General features: G+C 46.1%; 1 protein-coding gene across 1 annotated transcript in view; it reads right to left on the bottom strand.

Annotated features, from left to right (window-relative positions):
• The window catches only part of LOC131190652 (alpha-2-macroglobulin-like protein 1), a 205,144-nt gene that overhangs the window by 12,888 nt on the left and 173,640 nt on the right, over nt 1–18,616 (bottom strand). The window contains exon 31 of the mRNA XM_058167999.1: nt 615–730. Within this exon, the coding sequence (XP_058023982.1) occupies nt 615–730 (116 nt within the window). The remainder of the gene's footprint in view (nt 1–614; nt 731–18,616) is intronic.

Genomic DNA, 18,616 nt, shown 5'->3' with positions numbered 1-18,616 from the left:
GAATTTTCTTCAGGTTCAAGAGACACTCACAGACTCCTTTTTTTCCAATGATAATTCTCTGAGCCTGTGACAAAAGTAAGCATGATCAGCAGACTCAGCTTACGAAGTTTGAAGCAATTTCTGTTTTTAAGGAGCTAGCCCTTCTGCTTTGCTTCGGCTATTCACTATTTTAGATTACCCCAAATACAAAGTTCTCCCTGAGCATTACATAGTCTTTTGGGCTAACTGAAGGAAAATGAGCAACTCAGGCAGAGCAGTTACCATGGCACCTAGCTATATGCCTTGTTGGTCTGACAAACATGAAGAGGGGACTTCTGAATAAGAATAAATATGGTATTCAGCTCTGTGCCATAATTCAAACTGCTGGCCACTTAATTGGTGGTTTATCTGAATGGATGAATTATATGGTGGTAAATAAAAGGAAATTTTCTTCTGGAAAAGATAATAATTGACTGGAGGCAGAAATTTGTTCATTCATTCACCACTGAATCTATCAAGGATTCCCAGTGGTTTGCAATCATGAATAAACATTTTTGCAGGAAAAGCAAACAATTCTCATTAGATATGGGATGGACTTGCTAATGAGAGTGTTCTAAGCTAGGAATCCACCATACCTCAATTCTAGCAGAATGAGAAAATGCTTCCAGGACTCATACACATTTGGGAATATTTCCACATTCAAAGTAAAACTATTTGTCTTCTGCGGTGGCTGGTTATATCGAAGGACAGTCTAATTGAAAAAAAAAAGGTTGCTATATTCAAATTTGTGTTGTAATGTGGGACAATGCTGAATACGATAAATGTATGAATAAGATAGCATTTACTAATCTTGCTGCTCTCAAAACAAATTACATAAAACCTCAATATCATAAGTCAATTGAGAGGAAGAGGTATCCATTAAATCAAAATTTATAATAATTTACATAAATTTGATATAATTTACATAATTTTCCATAAGTTTATGGAAAAGGTATGCAGGTTTTACCGAATTCACAGATATCTTATAGAATATATATATGACCTTGGAGATCTTCTAGTCCAAACCCCTGCTCAAGTAGGAGACCCTTTACCATTCTAGACAAATGACTATCCAATCTGTTCTTGAAAACCTCTAATGATGGAGCACCCACAACTTCTGCAGGTAAATTATCACTGACAGGAAATTTCTCTTTACTTCTAGGTTGGATCTCTCTTTGATAATCTTCCACCAATTACTTCTTGTCCTGCCCTCAGGTGCTTTGGAGAATAGGTTGATACACACTTCTCTGTGACAGCTCCTCAAGTACTGGAAGACTGCTATCATATCACCTCTAGTCATTCTTATTGTTAGATTAGATATACCCAGTTCCTGCAATCATTCATCATATGATTTATCATCCAGACTCCTTATATCATCTTTGTTATGTTCTCTGCACTCTTTCTAGGGTCTCAAAGTTTTTTGCATCATCATGACCAAAGATGATGGAATATTCCAAGTGTGGTTTCACTGGTGCAATGTAAAACAGTATTATCACTTCTTGTAAGTTTGAAACTGCCCCTATGTTGATGCAACTTAGGACTGAATTAGCTTTTTTTGGCAGGTGCAGCACACTCTTGGCTCATACTTAAGTAGTGGTCTATTAGGACTCCTAGATCCTGCTGTTGAGCAAGGTACAACCAATTCTATATCTGTGCATTTGCTTTTTCTTGCCTATGTGTAGGACCTTACTCTGACCCCTAGGACACCTATATCCATCTCACAGTTACTGCTGTTGAGCCACCTATCACCTATTCTATACCTGTATATGCCTAAATGTAAGGCTGTATTTTTCTTGTTGCTGAATTGCATTTTGTAGGATAGGACCCAATTTTCAAGTCTGTCAAGATCCTTCTGGGGGGGCATGGCTAGCGTCACAGCAAGATGACGTATTTTTGGGGGGCTCCTGAGGAAGTCATTGATATCCCTGTTGCTGGGTGGTCTCTCAGGACAGAAGCCATCTTGTAGGGATGGTGAGCAAGGGGAGCAAATTCCGGCAATCTCAGGGAATCCACAAATTCCCTGAATGATCTGGAAAAAGCTCCTTAAGCCGACAACTGAGAAGGCAGCCATTATGAGTCACTATGAAGCTGGGTCAGTCACAGCAAGAGCATGGAGGTGGAAGAAGGTGTGATTGGTTTGGGTGAGACTTATTTTTTTGAAACTTCTTTTGAAACTTTTGTACGAAGAACCTCCTTGGAAGAATAGAGGAGAAGAGAGGGAGGTTTAAAAGGAGGAGGTGGAATTGGCTTTTTCCTTCCACCTCTGGAAGAACAGAGGCGAGGAAGGCAGGAGGAGCCAAAAGAACTAAGAAAGTAAAAGTACCCCAAAACTACGAATGATCTCGCCCAGCGGCTTCCTACAGATGTTGAACAGAAGAGACGAGAGTACCGACCCCTGTGGCATCCCACACATGAGGTGCCTTGCGGCCGATCTCTGCCCTCCTGTCAACACCGTCTGCAACGTCGAGAGATAGGAGGAGAACCATTGAAGAACATTGCCCCCCACTCCTAAACCCCCCAGCCGTTGCAGCAAGATACCATGGTCGATGGTATCAAAAGCCGCTGAAAGATCTAATAGGACCAGGGCAGAGGAACAATCCCTGTCCCGAGCCCTCCAGAGATCATCCACCAATGCGACCAAAGCCGTCTCCGTGCTGTACCCAGGCCTGAAGTGAGACTGGAACGGGTCTAGATAGACAGTTTCATCCAGGTAATGGGGGAGCTGTCGTGCCACCACACTCTCAACAACCTTTGCCACAAAACGAAGGTTGGAGACAGGATGATAGTTTGTTAAAACAGCTGGGTCCAGGGAGGGCTTCTTGAGGAGGGGCCTCACCACCGCCTCTTTTAAGGCGGTGGGGACGACACCCTCAGTCAAGGAAGCATTGAAAATTCCCTGAAGCCAGCCTTGTGTGACCTCCTGTGTGGCCACTACCAACCAGGAGGGACACGGGTCCAATAAACATGTGGTCGCATTCAGCCTCCCCAGTATCCTGTCCATATCCTCAGGAACCACAGTATCGAACTCCTCCCAGATAATATCCCCAAGACCTACCTCCGTCATCCTGTCCAAATCTATCCAATTTGAGTCCAGGCCATTCCAGATCTGAGCGATTTTATTGTGCAGATATTGTCCAAAATCCTCAGCATGCCCTTGTAGTGGGTCCTTCCGTGCCTCCTGATAAAGGAGGGAGCGGGTCACCCTAAACAGGGCGGCTGGGCGGTTATCTGCCGATGCAATAAGAGCAGAAACATATTCACGTTTTGACGCTCTTATCGCCACTAGGTAAGTCTGAATATAAGACTTTACTAGTGTTTGGTCGGATTCAGAACAGCTGGCCCTCCATCCACTCTCTAGGCGTCTTTTCTGGCGTTTCATCTCTCTCAGCTCCTCAGAGAACCAAGGAGCTAGTCAAGATTGGTGCCGGGTCAGAGGCCGCAAAGGCACGACACGGTCCAAAGCCCCAGCTGCCGCCCTTTCCCAGGCAGCAACTAGTTCTTCAGCCGAGCCTAGATCCTCAGGAAATGGCCCAAGCTCTGTCAGAAACCTCTCCGGGTCCATCAGGTGCCTGGGACAGAACCAACAAATCGGCCCCATCTCCCTGCGGTGTTGGATGGCGGTTTGGAAGTCTAGTCGAAGGAGCAAATGATCTGACCATGACAGGGGTTTGATAACTAAATCCCTTAATTCTAGATCATTCAACCACTGTCCAGAGATGAAAATCAGATCCAGAGTGTTTCCCCCGATGTGAGTGGGACCCTCCACTAACTGGGTCAGGTCCATAGCCGTCATGGAAGCCATGAATTCCCGAGCTGCCGCTGATGCTTCACCAATCGATGGCAGGTTGAAATCCCCCATGACCATAAGTCTGGGGGTGTCAACCGCCATTCCGGCTATCACATCTAACAGCTCGGGCAGGGCTGCTGTCACGCAGCAAGGAGCCAGGTATGTAATCAGCAAGCCCACCTGCATCCCCTGACCCCACTTCACACAGAGGGACTCACAACCAGCTGTCTGTGGCACAGTGGGCTCCCTCGGATCCAGACCTTCGTTGATAATAACCGCCACCCCCCACCCCTACCTTGGGCCCTCGGCTGATGAAATGGTGGGCACATTTCCACAAGGGGTGCCCCTCCTTCTGTGCCCAACCAGGTCTCCGAAATGCTAATCGGGTCCGCACCCCACTCTTGTATAAGATCAAAAATAAGGGGGACTTTGTTCACCATGGACCTGGCATTACATAGCATCAGCCGAAGGTCCAGGCTCTGAGGATTCCAGCCATTCAGGGAATGGGAGAAGTCAGAGGGACCGGAGTGCGCGATCACTCGCAAACAGCGAGTGTGCACTCCCCGTACAAGATGCGGGCCCCCACTTCTGCCATATCTGCCCCTCCCAATTACTGTGCCAATGGGATAGCCCCCATAGAATCGAGATCCAGCCTTCTCCGTCGCCTCCGAACCTACTGCAGCTATATCGTGAGCCCTAGCAGGGTCTGGCCCAATCCCTGACGGGTTTCCCCCAATGCCCATCCTTTCCCTCCCTCCCCTTAAAAACCCTTTAAAAAACACATTTAAAAAACCCTGAAGACTCTTTTTTGCTGCATGCCACCTCTCGGGATTCCAAAATCAATCATCAAGGTAGGCCCTCGATAGAATGGAGGGCCATGTCTGCGAGAGGGGGGAATCTCGCAGACCAAGGAGTTCCACTGCCAAGTACATATGTGATTTGAAGAGTAGCGAGTATTCTTATCCCGGCCAGTCCAGATGGAAAATCTCCAACTAGGAAGTTAAATGACAATGAATCCAAGGCCTCCATCGCTGAGTCACACGTGCTCAGCTTCAGAGGGGCCCCAAGGGGGGAAAGAAGTCACCACCATCGCCACCTCTGCCGCTGCCGCAAAAGCGCCATCGCCACCAAGAGACGTTGCTGCCACCATCGCCGCTGCCTCAGTCGCCACCCAGACCAACTATTCGGGCCTCCGGGGGGCCCCAAAAAGGGAAAGAGGTCACCGCTGCTGAGAGATGTTGCCGCTGCCGCCGCCATGGCGGCCGCAGCTGCAGCGTCCATCACCGCAGCGGCCGCAGCCAACCAAAACCCCCAAGGAGGCTCCGTGGGGGAGGGGGGGCTCCGTGGGACTTCATGGGGGAGACATCATCATCGTCGTCGTCGCCGCCATCGTCGCCGCCACCACCGCTGGAACAGCGCCACCGCCACCAGGAACATCAGGAATATCACTGCCGACTCAAAACGATGATGCCGCCACCGCCACCACGGTGGCCACAGCCGCGGCGGCCACACCCCCACGAAGACTCCGTGAAGCTCCCTTCGTAGGGGGGAGATACTTTGTGAAGCTCCCTCCATATGGGGGGAGATACTGTCGTCACCATCGCCGTCGCCTCCTCATCCGCCGCCACAGGAAATAACGCCATCGATGACCGGGAATGCTGGGAACGCCTCCCCCGCAGCCATCATATGGCCTCACCACCAGAGCCTCACCACCGGAGCCATGGATTCCCTCGGCTTCCCTTGGCTTTCCTTGGCCTCGTTCTTCACCAGCCCTGCTCTCCCTGGCTGGTGAGTTGTTCATCTAGTCGGGCAGGGGACCCCAAAGATTGAAAACAGTCTCCCTGTTCAGGGCTGACCGGAAAAAAGTCGCCATCCCCCTTCACTCTCACAACCACAGCGCCATCTTGAGCATGCGTAGTCCTATCTGCCCTTCTTCCACAGAATCTCCAAGTGCAGATGGGCTGTTCCTTGGCAAGCCTCGACAATAACAGTAAAAACCTTCAACAACCTCGCTACCCAAGGCAGGCATCCTCTTTTGCTAGAGAGCAGAGCACTGGAAACTTTGTTGTTTTTTATTTGAATAGTGTAGCTCTTGGAACTTAAAAGGAGGAATAACAGAAACAGGTAAAGGGGAAACCTTTTTCCCCTTTTTGGTGGCACTTTGAAATAAGGTGTCAGGAGTGCCTCCATTCAGAACCCAGGAAAGAAAACCCCTGACTCCATATTTTTAGAGCAAGGTACTTTTACTGGGTAGAACTGAATGCAGCAAAAGAAAAGCAAGATCTGAATAGTAGGAGGATATAGATAGTAGGATATACACAAGCATATCCCTCATAAATCCCTCCTCCCTCCAAAGGTCAAACAATCTAGTCCAATTCATTTCTTCTTAGGCTTCACGTGGCGTTCTTCTTCCGGGGACCTCTGCTTCTCTGGTATGGAGAGTTTGTTAGTGTCAGCCCGCATCTTGGAGTTTGAATTCCTCCTCCCCCTCTTTGTATGGCAGCCAAAGCAATCTTAAAGGAATATTACTCCATTCCTAATACTTAACACTAAAATAGCAATAAAACATTTAACTAAGCAATAACCAGTAATAAAACAATTAAACACTTAACTAAGTAAATAAAACAATCAAGATAGCATGCAGAGGCTGACATAAGGTTTCTACATTTTTCTTTTTAAGTGGCTGTTACCTGTTTTTTTATTTTTCTATTTTTTCTACTTATATCTTTTTTCTGCCTTGTGTAATGTGGTGAATTTTTCTTTTGGAATAACTGTAAGTTTGGAGCTTATGGGAGGGTTTGATTTGGATTATAAACTTTATTTTTCCTCTCTCTGAGGCAATTTGGATTAAGGTAAGAAGAACCTGAAGAAAAGAAGTAAGAAAAACTCTGAGATTTAGATTTGGATTACAAAGTTTTTTGGCTTCTCCTTTTTATTTTTTATTTTTCGTTATTTTTGTCATCACTCTGGTTTTCTATTTTTTTTTCTTTGCTTTTTTTTGGTGAGCCTTGGATATAAATTGACTTGAAAATACGAGCTATATTTGATGGATTAAAAATATCAAGATATTACAAGATGAAGAAAACAACATCAGCATTGTCTTTAGTGTCATCCTCTGCGACTTCTAGCCCTGCTGGTCAGAGAATATTAGATTCTATGGCACAACAAGAAAAAACCAATGCTATGCAATTAGAATGAAAGACTATGATACAAGCTCTTTGTAAAGATTTGAAAGAAAGAATTGGAAAATTATGAGAGAATGGAGAAAGTAGAAGGAGAATTTTAAAATGTTCAAGGGATTATGGAGAAAAATGAGCAAAGAATGCAAGAAGTAGAAGAAAAAGCCAAATTAACAAAGAAAAAAAAAGAGTGGGAGAGCTGGATTATAGATTAACAGTGGCAGAGAGAAATAAAGAAAATATAATTATCTCTTTAGAATTGGATCGAGCGGATTATTATTTGAAATTTCAGAATATGGAAGAAGAAAAAGGAAAATTTAGTAAAGATAATGGCAGATTTGTTGACGAAAGCAATGGAGGAACCTAAGGAAAGAATCCTGAACAATATTGATGAAATATTTAGAGTGCATACAAGATATGCAATGAGAAATAATCTACCCAGAGAAGTGCATGTTAGATTTACCAAAAAAGCAATAAAAACAGAACTTTTACAGAGAGTAAGAAACATCCCTATGAAGTACAAGGGTAGAGAAATAGTAGTGTTAAAACAAATACCAAGAAGAGTCAGAGATTTGAGAAGAGAATATCAGTTTTTGACAAAATGTTTAATTAAAAAAGGAATAAAATTTAGATGCCTGATACCTGACAGAGTGTTGACAACTTGGCAGGAGCAAAGAAACAGACTAGACTCGATAGAGAAGGCAGAACAATTCTATGATCAATATTTGGGACCACAAGAGGAGAAAAGGAGGAGAGAGAGAGATACCAGGAAGAGCTCATGGAAGAGAGAGACAAACAACAAAAAGAAGCTGTCAAGGATCGGGAGGAAATACCAATAAGAGAAGGAGCAAGGGCAAAGGAACCAAGAGAGACAAGAGAGACAAGGACGACTAGAGCAACAAAATTCACATATAAGTAAAACATGGAAGAAGAAATAAAATTAACATCAATTAACATAAATGGACTGAATTCGGCAATAAAAAGGAAAAGAACTTTTAACAAATTGGAAAATTTAAAACAGGATATAATTTGTTTACAGGAAGTTCACATCAAAAAAAACAACATAATTTTTTGGGGGAATATCCTAAAATGGGGAAACTATATGCCTCGCTTACACATCAAACTAAGAGAGGCATTGTATTGTATATTAAGGAGGCAATGGATTTTGTTGCTGCCTGGGCCACCCTGACACGGACCCTACCCCCCTTGTGATAGGGGGTGTGGGGTGGAGTGGAGTGAGGATGGTGTGAATGACGGCAGACGACGGTGATGGGGGGCAGTTGCTTGGTCACTGACGGAGGACCCTGTGCTCGGAGTGGCTGGTGGGTTTATTGCTGACAATTATTCCAACTTTGCCTGAGAGGTGGTCCACCTCCATATGACCTACCATCCTGCCTCTCCATTTTCCACCTGGACTTTGTGTCACCTAATTTCGTTCCAGCCTGAGACCTGCTTTACCATCATCCGGACCGACTGAGATAAAACTATCCGCCACTCTCCCGGAACTATGAGATACTCTCCAGCAGAACTTCTTGGTCTGCGAGATTCCCCCTGTTGTGCCTCGCTCGCCCTCCTCTCCTCAGCTGGGCCCCTCCCATCTCCTGCTATCTGAGCCAGAGACTGATAGTGAAGAAGAATGGCCTGGCATGCCTCCAGCCCCCAGCCCTGGCACCATGCCCGGACAGAATGAGCAAACAAACCTCCCTCCTACAGCGTGTGAGCATGAAGCCAGCCATGAGCTAGAATTGCCGGCAGCTGAGGACGAAAAGACACAGTGGACTTCCGGAGAATGGAGAGGCGATGTCAGCAAAAGGAAGGGAGGGGCAGGCCTGGATAAGTGCTGAGTCATGGAGCCACACCCCATGGCCTATATAAAAGATCTGCTTTTTGGCATTCCTTGAGTCAGGCAAAGTCTCATGTGGTTGCATTTTGTTACCTTGGATTCCTGCCTGCCCTGAGAACTCTGACAGGAATTTGGCAAAGCTGTAGAGGCTTCGTGGCCACGCTTGATACAGACTTCCCAGACCCGGCTGTCAGAGGAGGAGTGGGACACGACACCCCCCTCTCGCAGAAGTGGCCCTCCACTATATCGAGGGCCTACCTCGATGATTGATTTTGGAATCTGGAGATGTGGCATGCTTCAAAAAAGGAACTCAGGGGTTTTTTAGAATCATTTTTTAGTATTTTTGTAAACGATTCAAGTAAGGGGTTTTTAAGGGGTGGGAGGGCTCAGATGGGTTTTGAGGGAAACTCATTAGGGCCAAGCCTGGACCCTGCGAGGGCTCATGGTAGGGAGATTTTAGGTTCGGAGGTGGGGGAGGAGGTGGGGGCTTGATTCTGTGAGGGCTACTCCATTGGCACGGTAAATGGGAGGGGCAGATATGGCGGAAGCGGGGCCCGTATCATGTTCGGGGAGTGTGTGCTCGCTGTTTGCGAGGGATCACATGCTCCAGTCCCCCTGACTTTTCTCGTTCCCCGAGTAGTCTGGATCCTCGAGGCCCGGGCCTTCGGCTGACGCTATGTAATGCCAGGTCCGTGGTAAACAAAGCCCCCCTCATTTTCGATCTTATACAAGAGGGGGGTACGGACCTGTTGGGCATTTCAGAGACCTGGTTGGGCACAGAAGGGGGGTGCCCCTTGTTGAAATGTGCCCACCGGGCTTCCGTGCATTTCATCAGCCGAGGGCCCAGGGGAGGGGTGGGGGGTGGCGGTTATTATTAAAGAGGGTCTGGATCCGAGAGAGATCACTGTACCACAGATAGCTGCATGTGAGTCCCTCTTTGTGAAGTGGGGCCTGGGGATGCAGGTGGACTTGGTGATTACGTACCTGGCTCCTTGCTACGTGACAGCAGCCCTGCCCGAGCTGCTGGAGGAGATAACCGGGATGGCGGTTGATATCCCCAGACTTATGGTTATGGGGGATTTCAATCTGCCATCGGTTGGTGAATCGTCAACGGCGGCTCGGGAGTTCATGGCTTCCATGACGTCCTTGGACCTGACCCAGTTAGTGGAGGGTCCCACTCACATCGGGGGAAACACACTGGATCTGGTTTTTGTCTCTGGGCAGTGGTTGAATTGATCTAGAATTAAGGGATTTAATCATCAAACCCCTGTCATGGTCGGATCATTCGCTCCTTCGACTTGACTTTCGAACCACCAACCCCCACCGCAGGGAGACGGGGCCGACTCGTTGGTTCCATCCCAGGTGCCTGATGGACCTGGAGAGGTTTCTGATGGAGCTTGGGCCATTTCCTGAGGATCTAGCTCACGGCTCGTCTGAAGAACTAGTGGCCGCCTGGGATAGGGCGGCGGCTGGGGCTTTGGATCACGTCATGCCTTTGCAGCCTCTGACCCGGCGTTGGTCTCGACTGGCTCCTTGGTATTCTGAGGAGCTGAGAAAGATGAAGTGCCGGAAAAGACGCCTAGAGAGTGGTTGGAGGGCCAGGCGTTCTGAATCTGATCGAACACTAGTAAGGTCTCATATTCAGACCTATCTAGTGGCGATAAGAAGGGCAAAACGGGAGTATTTTTCTGCTCTTATCACATTGGCAGATAATCGCCCAGCCGCCCTGTTTAGTGTGACCCACTCCCTCCTTTTGCAGGGAGCACGGGAGGACCCCTTGCAAGGGCATGCTGAGGATTTTGGACGATATCTGCATGATGAAATCACTCAGATCTGGGATGGTCTGGACGCAGATTGGGCAGATGCGGGCGGGATGACAGAGGTAGATCTTGGTGACGTTATTTGGGAAGAGTTTAACGCTGTGGCTCCCGAGGACATGGACAGGATACTGGGGAGGCTGAAAGCGACCATATGTTTATTGGACCTGTGTCCCTCCTGGCTGGTACTGGCCACCCGGGAGGTTACACGAGGCTGGCTCCAGGGAATTTTCAATGCATCTTTGATGGAGGGTGTCTTCCCCGCTGCCTTAAAAGAGGCGGTGGTGAGGCCCCTCCTCAAGAAGATCTCCCTGGACCCAGCTGCTTTAGAGAATTATCATCCTGTCTCCAACCTTCGTTTTGTGGCAAAGGTTGTTGAGAGTATCGTGGCTCAACAGCTCCCCCAGCACCTGGATGAAACTGTCTATCTGGACCCATTCCAGTCTGACTTTCAGCTTTGGTACAGCACAGAGATGGCATTGGTCGTGTTGGTAGATGATCTCAGGAGTTCTCGGGACAGGGGTTGTTCCTCTGCCCCGGTCCTATTAAATCTTTCAGCGGTGTCGTGTCCCACTCCTCCGCTGACAGCTGGGTCAGGGAAATCTGAATCAGGCTTGCCTCTGCAGCTCTGCCCAAAGTCCTAGCAAAGTCCTCAGAGCAGGCAGGAGACCAGTAAGTGACTTCAGCAAGATAAGTTCGACTTTTGCCTGACTCAGAGACTGCCAGAAAGTAGATCCTTTATATAGGCCATGGGGTGTGGCTCCATGACTCAGCACTCATTAAGGCCTGCCCCTCCCTTCCCTCTGTTGCCTCCGCCTATCCAATCTTCTGATGCGAGGGTCACACCAATCAGCTGTTGGTAATAAACCCTCCTCAGGCTCACATGCTGTGGAGGAGGGGGAGGGGTCTAGCTGCTCTGTTTGCCTGGGCATGGAGTCAGGGCTGGGGCAGGGAGATTCTCCTTCTTCTGCAGTTTGTGTGGGCATGGAGCCAGGACTGGGACCGGGAGGCATACATTCCTCAGTGTTCGGGAGCAGGTAAGAAGGCCCCGGCTGCTCTGAGGGCGGGCAAGACACAACAAGCGGCTTTTGATACCATTGACCATGGTATCTTGCTGCGACGGCTGGAGGGGTTGAGAGTGGGGGGCACTGTCTTTCGGTGGTTCTCCTCCTACCTTTCTGACCGGTCGCAGACGGTGTTGACAGGGGGACAGAGTTCGACCGCGAGGCGCCTCATGTGTGGGGTGCCACAGGGGTCAGTTCTCTCGCCTCTCCTGTTCAACATCTACATGAAGCCGCTAGCTGAGATCATCCGTGGTTTTGGGGTGCGATGTCATCTGTATGCTGATGATACACAGTTGTACATTTCCACCCCAATCACCCCAACGAAGCCGTTGAAGTGATGTCTCGGTGTCTGGAGGCCATACGGGTCTGGATGGGAAAAAACAGGCTTCGACTCAACCCTTCCAAGACCGAGTAGCTGTGGATGCCGGCATCCTGATACAGTCAGCTGACTCCTTCGCTGACTGTAGGGGGCGAGGCATTGGCCCCCGTGGAAAGGGTTCGCAATCTAGGCATCCTCCTGGATGTACGGCTGTCTTTAGAAGATTATATGACGGCCGTCGCCAGGGGAGCTTTTTATCAGGTTTGCCTGATACGCCAGTTGCGTCCCTTCCTAGACCGGGATTCCTTATGCACGGTCACTCATGCCCTCGTCACTTCTCGCCTAGACTACTGCAACGCTCTCTACATGGGGCTCCCCTTGAAGAGCACTCGGAGGCTCCAACTGGTCCAGAATGCGGCTGCACGGGTAGTAGAGGGAGCAACCCGAGGCTCCCACGTAATACCTCTCCTGCGCAAGCTGCACTGGTTGCCGGTGGTCTTCTGGGTGCAATTCAAGGTGTTGGTTACCATCTTTAAAGCGCTCCATGGCATAGGACCGGGTTACTTACGAGACCGCCTGCTGCTTCCAAATGCCTCCCATCCACCAGTGCGCTCCCATAGGGAGGGCCTCCTCAGGGTGCCGTCGGCCAGACAATGTTGACTGGTGACCCCCAGGGGGAGGGCCTTCTCTGTGGGGGCTCCTGCCCTCTGGAACTAGCTACCTCCAGGGATACGTCAACTCCCTGACCTCCGGACCTTTAGATGCGAGCTAAAGACATTCTTGTTTCATCATGCAGGGCTAGCCTAATAGTTTTAATGGGGGCTTTTAAATTGAGCTTTAGTTTTTTATTGAATTTTAGTTGTTAGCCAAATTGAATAAGTTTTTTAATAATGTTTTTAATTTTTATATTTCTGTTTTATTTGGCTGTAAACCGCCCTGAGTCCTTCGGGAGAAGGGCGGTATATAAATCAAAACAATAAATAAACAATAAATAAATAAATAAAGACCAAACCAATTTTCATGGATGAGGAAGGGAGGATATTAATGGTGGCGGTAACAATGAACTATAAACAAATACTTTTAGAATTCCAATTCATCTTTGTCTTTGAGCTCCATTGTTAACCTGTCCATTTCTGCACAGGTCAATATTTTATTGATTATTTCTGCCTTCTGTGGGTTCTCTCTGCATTTCCAATTTTGTGTGTAAGTCAACCTCGCTGCTGTTAATATGTGCATAATAAGATATATTTCTTCTTTTTTGTAATTATCCCTTATTATGCCCAAAAGGAAGAGTTCTGGCATCATATCTATTGTCTGGTTGAACATCTCTTCTAGCCACTGTTTTATTTGAAGCCAAAAGTCCTTGGCTTTTGGGCATCCCCCCACATATGATAGTAGGTGCCTAGTGTTGCTTTGCATCTCCAACATTTTGGTGAGCAATTTTTGCCTATCTTGGCCAATCTTGTGGGTGGGAAATGCCACCTATAAAACATCTTGTATTGATTTTCTTTATATGCCATGACTAGGGTAAGTTTTCTATTCCTCTCCTATAGTTTTTGCCAACCATTTAAATCAATGCCATATCCAAAATTCTTGCTCCAGGTGAGCATGGTCTCTTTCACTTGCTCTTCTATCATGTCATAATCCAATAGATATTTATATAATTTCCTAATCATCTGCACATCTGCCCCTTGTAGGATTTTGTCCAATTCTATAGGTTCGGTCCTTATGCCCCATTCATTTTTATCTCTCACGCATTGGGATTGGAGCTGAAGATATGCCCACCATTCTAGTTCTATCCAGGGGTGAAATCTAAAAATTTTCCCTACCGGTTCTGTGGCCGTGGCTTAATTGGTGGGCATGGCTTGGTGGTCAGGTGACCGGGTGGGCATAACCAATAACAATAAATAATAAAAATAATAATAAGAGGTACCAAAAACCATCTTTCACACTTTACACACAGACAACACAACGCAACTGACTCACACACAATGTAAAAGCAGCTGTACTTCACCCAAAATGGCACCTGCAACTTGCAGGAACCTCACACAGCCACAAAAAGCTCAAAAACCAACTTTCACACTTTCCACACACACACACCACAACACAATTGACTCACACACACACACACACAAAATGCCACATACAGCTTTGTGAGATTTTGTGTGTTTGTGTAGTTAGAGTGAAACAACCTCTTCGACCGAAGAGCTTATAGAAAACATGCTTTTTAAAGGTTCTGGCAATCAGGCACCTCAGCTGGGATTGCCAGAGGAGCCTTTTAAAAGCTTTTTTTTATAACCTCTTCGGCCAAAGAAGTTGTTTTTAAAAAGCTTTTAAAGGGTTCTGACGATCCCAACTGAGCTGCTTGATCATCAAAGACTCTTTTACTTTTAAAAACATTTTTTGGCTGAGGAAAAAAGGCTTTTAAAAGTTTAAAAAAACCCCTCTGATGATTCTGCGGCTCAGCTGGGACAGGGGGCAGGGCCAGGAATTTTTGCTACTGGTTCTCCAAACCACCCACCGCCATCGCTACCGGATTGGGCAATCCGGTCCAAACTGGGAGCATTTCACCCCTGGTTCTATCCCTTCTTCTTGTAAGTCCTGTCTTGACCTCAGCTTTCATTCAATATGTCTTTGTACATAATCACACTTCCTAATTTCATGAAATTGGAATTCTATGAAACCTGGAATATATTTTATAAATGGCTAGAGAAAAGGAGGAATGTAGGGATAGAGAATAAGAAGCAAAGTGAAAAATAGGGGGGGGGGAAATAAATAAAATATTATTAAAAATATTTATTTTATTTATTTATTATATTTGTATACCGCCCTTCTCCCGAAGGAAGAAGTAAACAGGATTTGAATAGATATGAAGGGAATATGTGTGTCACTGGAGTATGATTGAATGTACAAAAAAGTATATATGGAATAAGCATGATGTTATGTAATCTACACAAAAGAAAAAGTGTTAGAAAAGTTTGTAGCAGACTAGTCGCACTATGTCTAATGTTTTTAAATTGTATATTTAATAAAACATTAATAAAAAAATACTTTTAATGGTGATATATGCACCAAATGATAACCAAGAAGACTTCTATGGTAAATTATACGGTACAGGAAAATAATAAAATTGGAGTATGAAAATATATGTATAGTAGGTGATTTCAATGCAATTGTGGATGTGGACTTGGACTATAAAACCAAAAAAATAAATAAGAAAGCTAGGAAAATACCTTCCTTTCCCTCAGCAAATATCTGCAACCCAGAGTTACAAATCAGGCAGGGTGCCAGAGCACACTCAGGAACTAAGATAGTTAGACTTCCGTTGGTGATGTCATCATTAAGAGGGTGAGGGAACAGTGTGCTGTAACCAAAACCCAAAACTTCTCCACCAGGAGCTCTTTTTAGGGCATCCTTGATCCCGTAGAGATTGAGGAATAAAAGGGGAAGTTCCGAAGCCCCCGGGTGACATGCAATTGCCAGGGAGGAAAAGAGGCAATCCCTTTAAATCTGGTGGAGAAAAAGTTGGCCTGTAGACTGACTAGGAGCGGTGATGGCCATATAGTGTGGAAGCAAAGAGTGATAAAAAAAAGTTTCAAGTGTGGAAGGAGTCGACTCATAAGAAGACGACAAAAAGAAATTGGAGAAATGAAGGCACAAAACGATAGAGGTGCAGAGGGGTGGACAATATAACTCCAACAAAGCGGCAACAGAACAGATTGGAAGCGTGGTGTGAAAGAGACTGGAAAGAAGGTTAGTGCGAAAGAAGGAAGAGCCCAGAGAGAGGAATAACAAAAGAAGGGAAGATTTGTGGCAGACATAGCACTCTTACAAATGTAAATTGGGATTGGTGACTGTTAAAAAACTGAGATTTAACATTTAAAAAGAATAGAAGAAAAGCAGATAGACAGACTGGAGAGGGGAGTGAAAGAGTTTGAAAGAGACTGAAAGAGACTGATGCAATAGCACAGCAGAAAACTACAGCCAGAAACCTAATATGTGAAGAGAGAAGAGAGATAAAGAAATATAAATCAAAAACAAAAAATATATCGTGATATTTGTATGTATATGTGTGTGTGTGTGTGTGTGTGTGTGTGTGTGTATATATGTTTTCTGAGGTTTTCGCGGGTGTTTGTATGTAGGTCTTTGGTTATTCGGGTTTTCTCCCGCGTAAAATTGGAAGTGTCTTGGTGACGTTTCGACGAAGTCTCATTCGTCATCTTCAGGCTAGGTGTTTACAGCTTCGTGCTTCTGGGAGCAATGTGTGATTGCAGCTGTTTCTTCCTTTTTAACTGCTAGTGGGGGTTTGAACTGATTGGGTGGGAGCTCTGATTGGATGGGGGGTTTTTTGTGCTCTGATTGGCTGGGGGTGTGTCCTGTTTGGGTGGGGGCTTGGTTGTGCTCAGATTAGTCTGAGTTGCAGGGGGATTTGAGCTGGTGAGCTGCACTGCTGCTGTTTGGCTTTGTGTTCGTGGTCGTGTTACATCTTCATAGTGGGTGTCAGTCTGCTGCATGTATGGATTGGAGGGGTTTGAAATGGCTAATGATGCAGCTGCGGTCTGGCTTCTGGTCCTGGGTCATGCTTCATCATCAGTGTGGGTTTGGGTCTGCTTTTTGGGTGGATGTGTGGTGGTGACATCATGTGTGGACCTCGTGAGTGTGGTTTTGGTGTCATTCCTTGTGTTAGGACTCGTTTGTCAATAAGGGCGGGTTTCCAAATGGCTGGTAGGCGGGAGGTATCATCTCGTTTGTTCATGCTGTGTGGGCGTTTTTCTATCTCAATGGCTTCTTTAATTATTCTGTTGTTAAAGTGTTCAGTTTTGGCGATAGTTCTGGTCTTTTTAAAGTCAATATCATGTCCTGTGGCATTAAGGTGTTGGGCCAGGGAAGAAGTTGGTTCCTCTTTTTTGACTGAGTTCTTGTGTTCTTCAATGTGTGCACTTATTCTTCTGTTGGTTTGTCTGATGTATGTGGTGGGGCAAGCGGTGCATGGGATTTCATATACTCCTTGATTTTCTAACTCAATTTTGTCTTTGGGGTTTCTTAGGATGGTGGATATTTTTGGTTTGTGCAGAATGCTGTCTTGATGTTATGTTTGTGGAGGATCTTGCTGATTCTGTCTGTGGTGCCTTTTATATATGGGAGGAGGGCTGTGCCATTTTCTTGTTCTCTGTCTTGGGTTTTAGTGGGGGTTCTTTTGGATTAGTTTGGTAATCTTATTTCTCTGGAATCCATTGGATGTTAGTACGTTTGTGAGAGTGTGTAGTTCGGTTTTAGGTGTTGTTCGTCAGCTAAGCATTTTGTTCTAGAGATGAGTGTCTTGGCTACGGAGTTGATCTGTGCTGGGTGGTGGTGTGAGTGCATGCAGATAGCGGTTTGTGTGTGTTTTCTTCTGGTAGATGGTGTGTCCTAGGGAGCCATTGGGTTTCTTGTAGACTAAGACATCTAGGAAGGGAAGTTGGTTGTTAACTTCTGTTTCCATGGTGAACTGTATTTTGGGGTGTAGGCTATTGAGGTGTGTGAGGAAGTTGTCAAGTTTTTCTTTCCCGTGTGGCCAGATTATGAAGGTGTCGTCTACGTATCTGAGCCAGAGTTTGGGTTTGTGATCAGATTTTTCTAGTGCTTGGGTTTCAAAGTGTTCCATGTAGAGGTTGGCAATGACAGGTGAGAGGGGTGATCCCATGGGTGCTCCTTCTATTTGTTTGTATTTTTGTCCGTTATAGATGAAGTATGTGTTGGCTAGACAGTGGTTGGTCAGATCTAGGATGTGCTTGGGGGGCTTATATTTGTTTTGGATAGCTGTCAAGGCTTCTTTGATTGGCACTTGGGTGAAGAAGGATATGACATCAAAGCTTACGAGTAGGTCGCTGGGCTGTAAGTTTTGTTTCTTTATGATATCTATGAACTGGAATGAGTTTTTTACGTGTGAGGCGATGGATTCTGCATAGGGCTGTAGTTGTTTGGCGAGAAATTTGGCTAGGTTTTGTAGAGGTGAGCCTATGGAGCTGACTATGGGTCTGAGTGGGGTTCCTTCTTTGTGTATCTTGGGGAGGCTGTAGAGCTTAGGGCATCTGGATGATTTCTCTCTGGGAATGATTCTTTGTTGGATTTCTTCGCTGATGGGGGAGGCTTTTATTTTGGAACTACACACTCTCCCAAGCTCCCACCCAATCAGTTCAAACCCCCACTAGCAGTTAAAAAGGAAGAAACAGCTGCAATCACACATTGCTCCCAGAAGCACGAAGCTGAAGCCTGAAGATGACGAATGAGACTTCGTCGAAATATCGCCAAGACACTTCCAATTTTACGCGGGAGAAAACCCGAACAACCAAAGACCTATATACAAACACCCGCGAAAACCTCAGAAAACAAATATATACAACCCAATCACTATAAAATGGAGAGGACAAAAAACATTTAGAAGATGGATAATGAACCAAAATATTTGCTGTGGGAGTGATGTCCTTGTAGCCCTGTGTAGGCTGCCATGCAGCTGTACCACGTGGGGAAAAGCAGAGAATAAAGACGACCTCATGGCAGAGAACAAAGAAGAAACTTCAGTAGCCACCTCATGGCAAAACTCCTCCCA

The sequence above is a fragment of the Ahaetulla prasina genome, chromosome 2 (assembly GCF_028640845.1).
Source record: "Ahaetulla prasina isolate Xishuangbanna chromosome 2, ASM2864084v1, whole genome shotgun sequence".
Classification (NCBI taxonomy): Eukaryota; Metazoa; Chordata; class Lepidosauria; order Squamata; family Colubridae; genus Ahaetulla; species Ahaetulla prasina.
The sequence above is the reverse complement of the archived record's forward strand: the minus strand, read 5'-3'. Positions and strand labels throughout refer to the sequence as shown.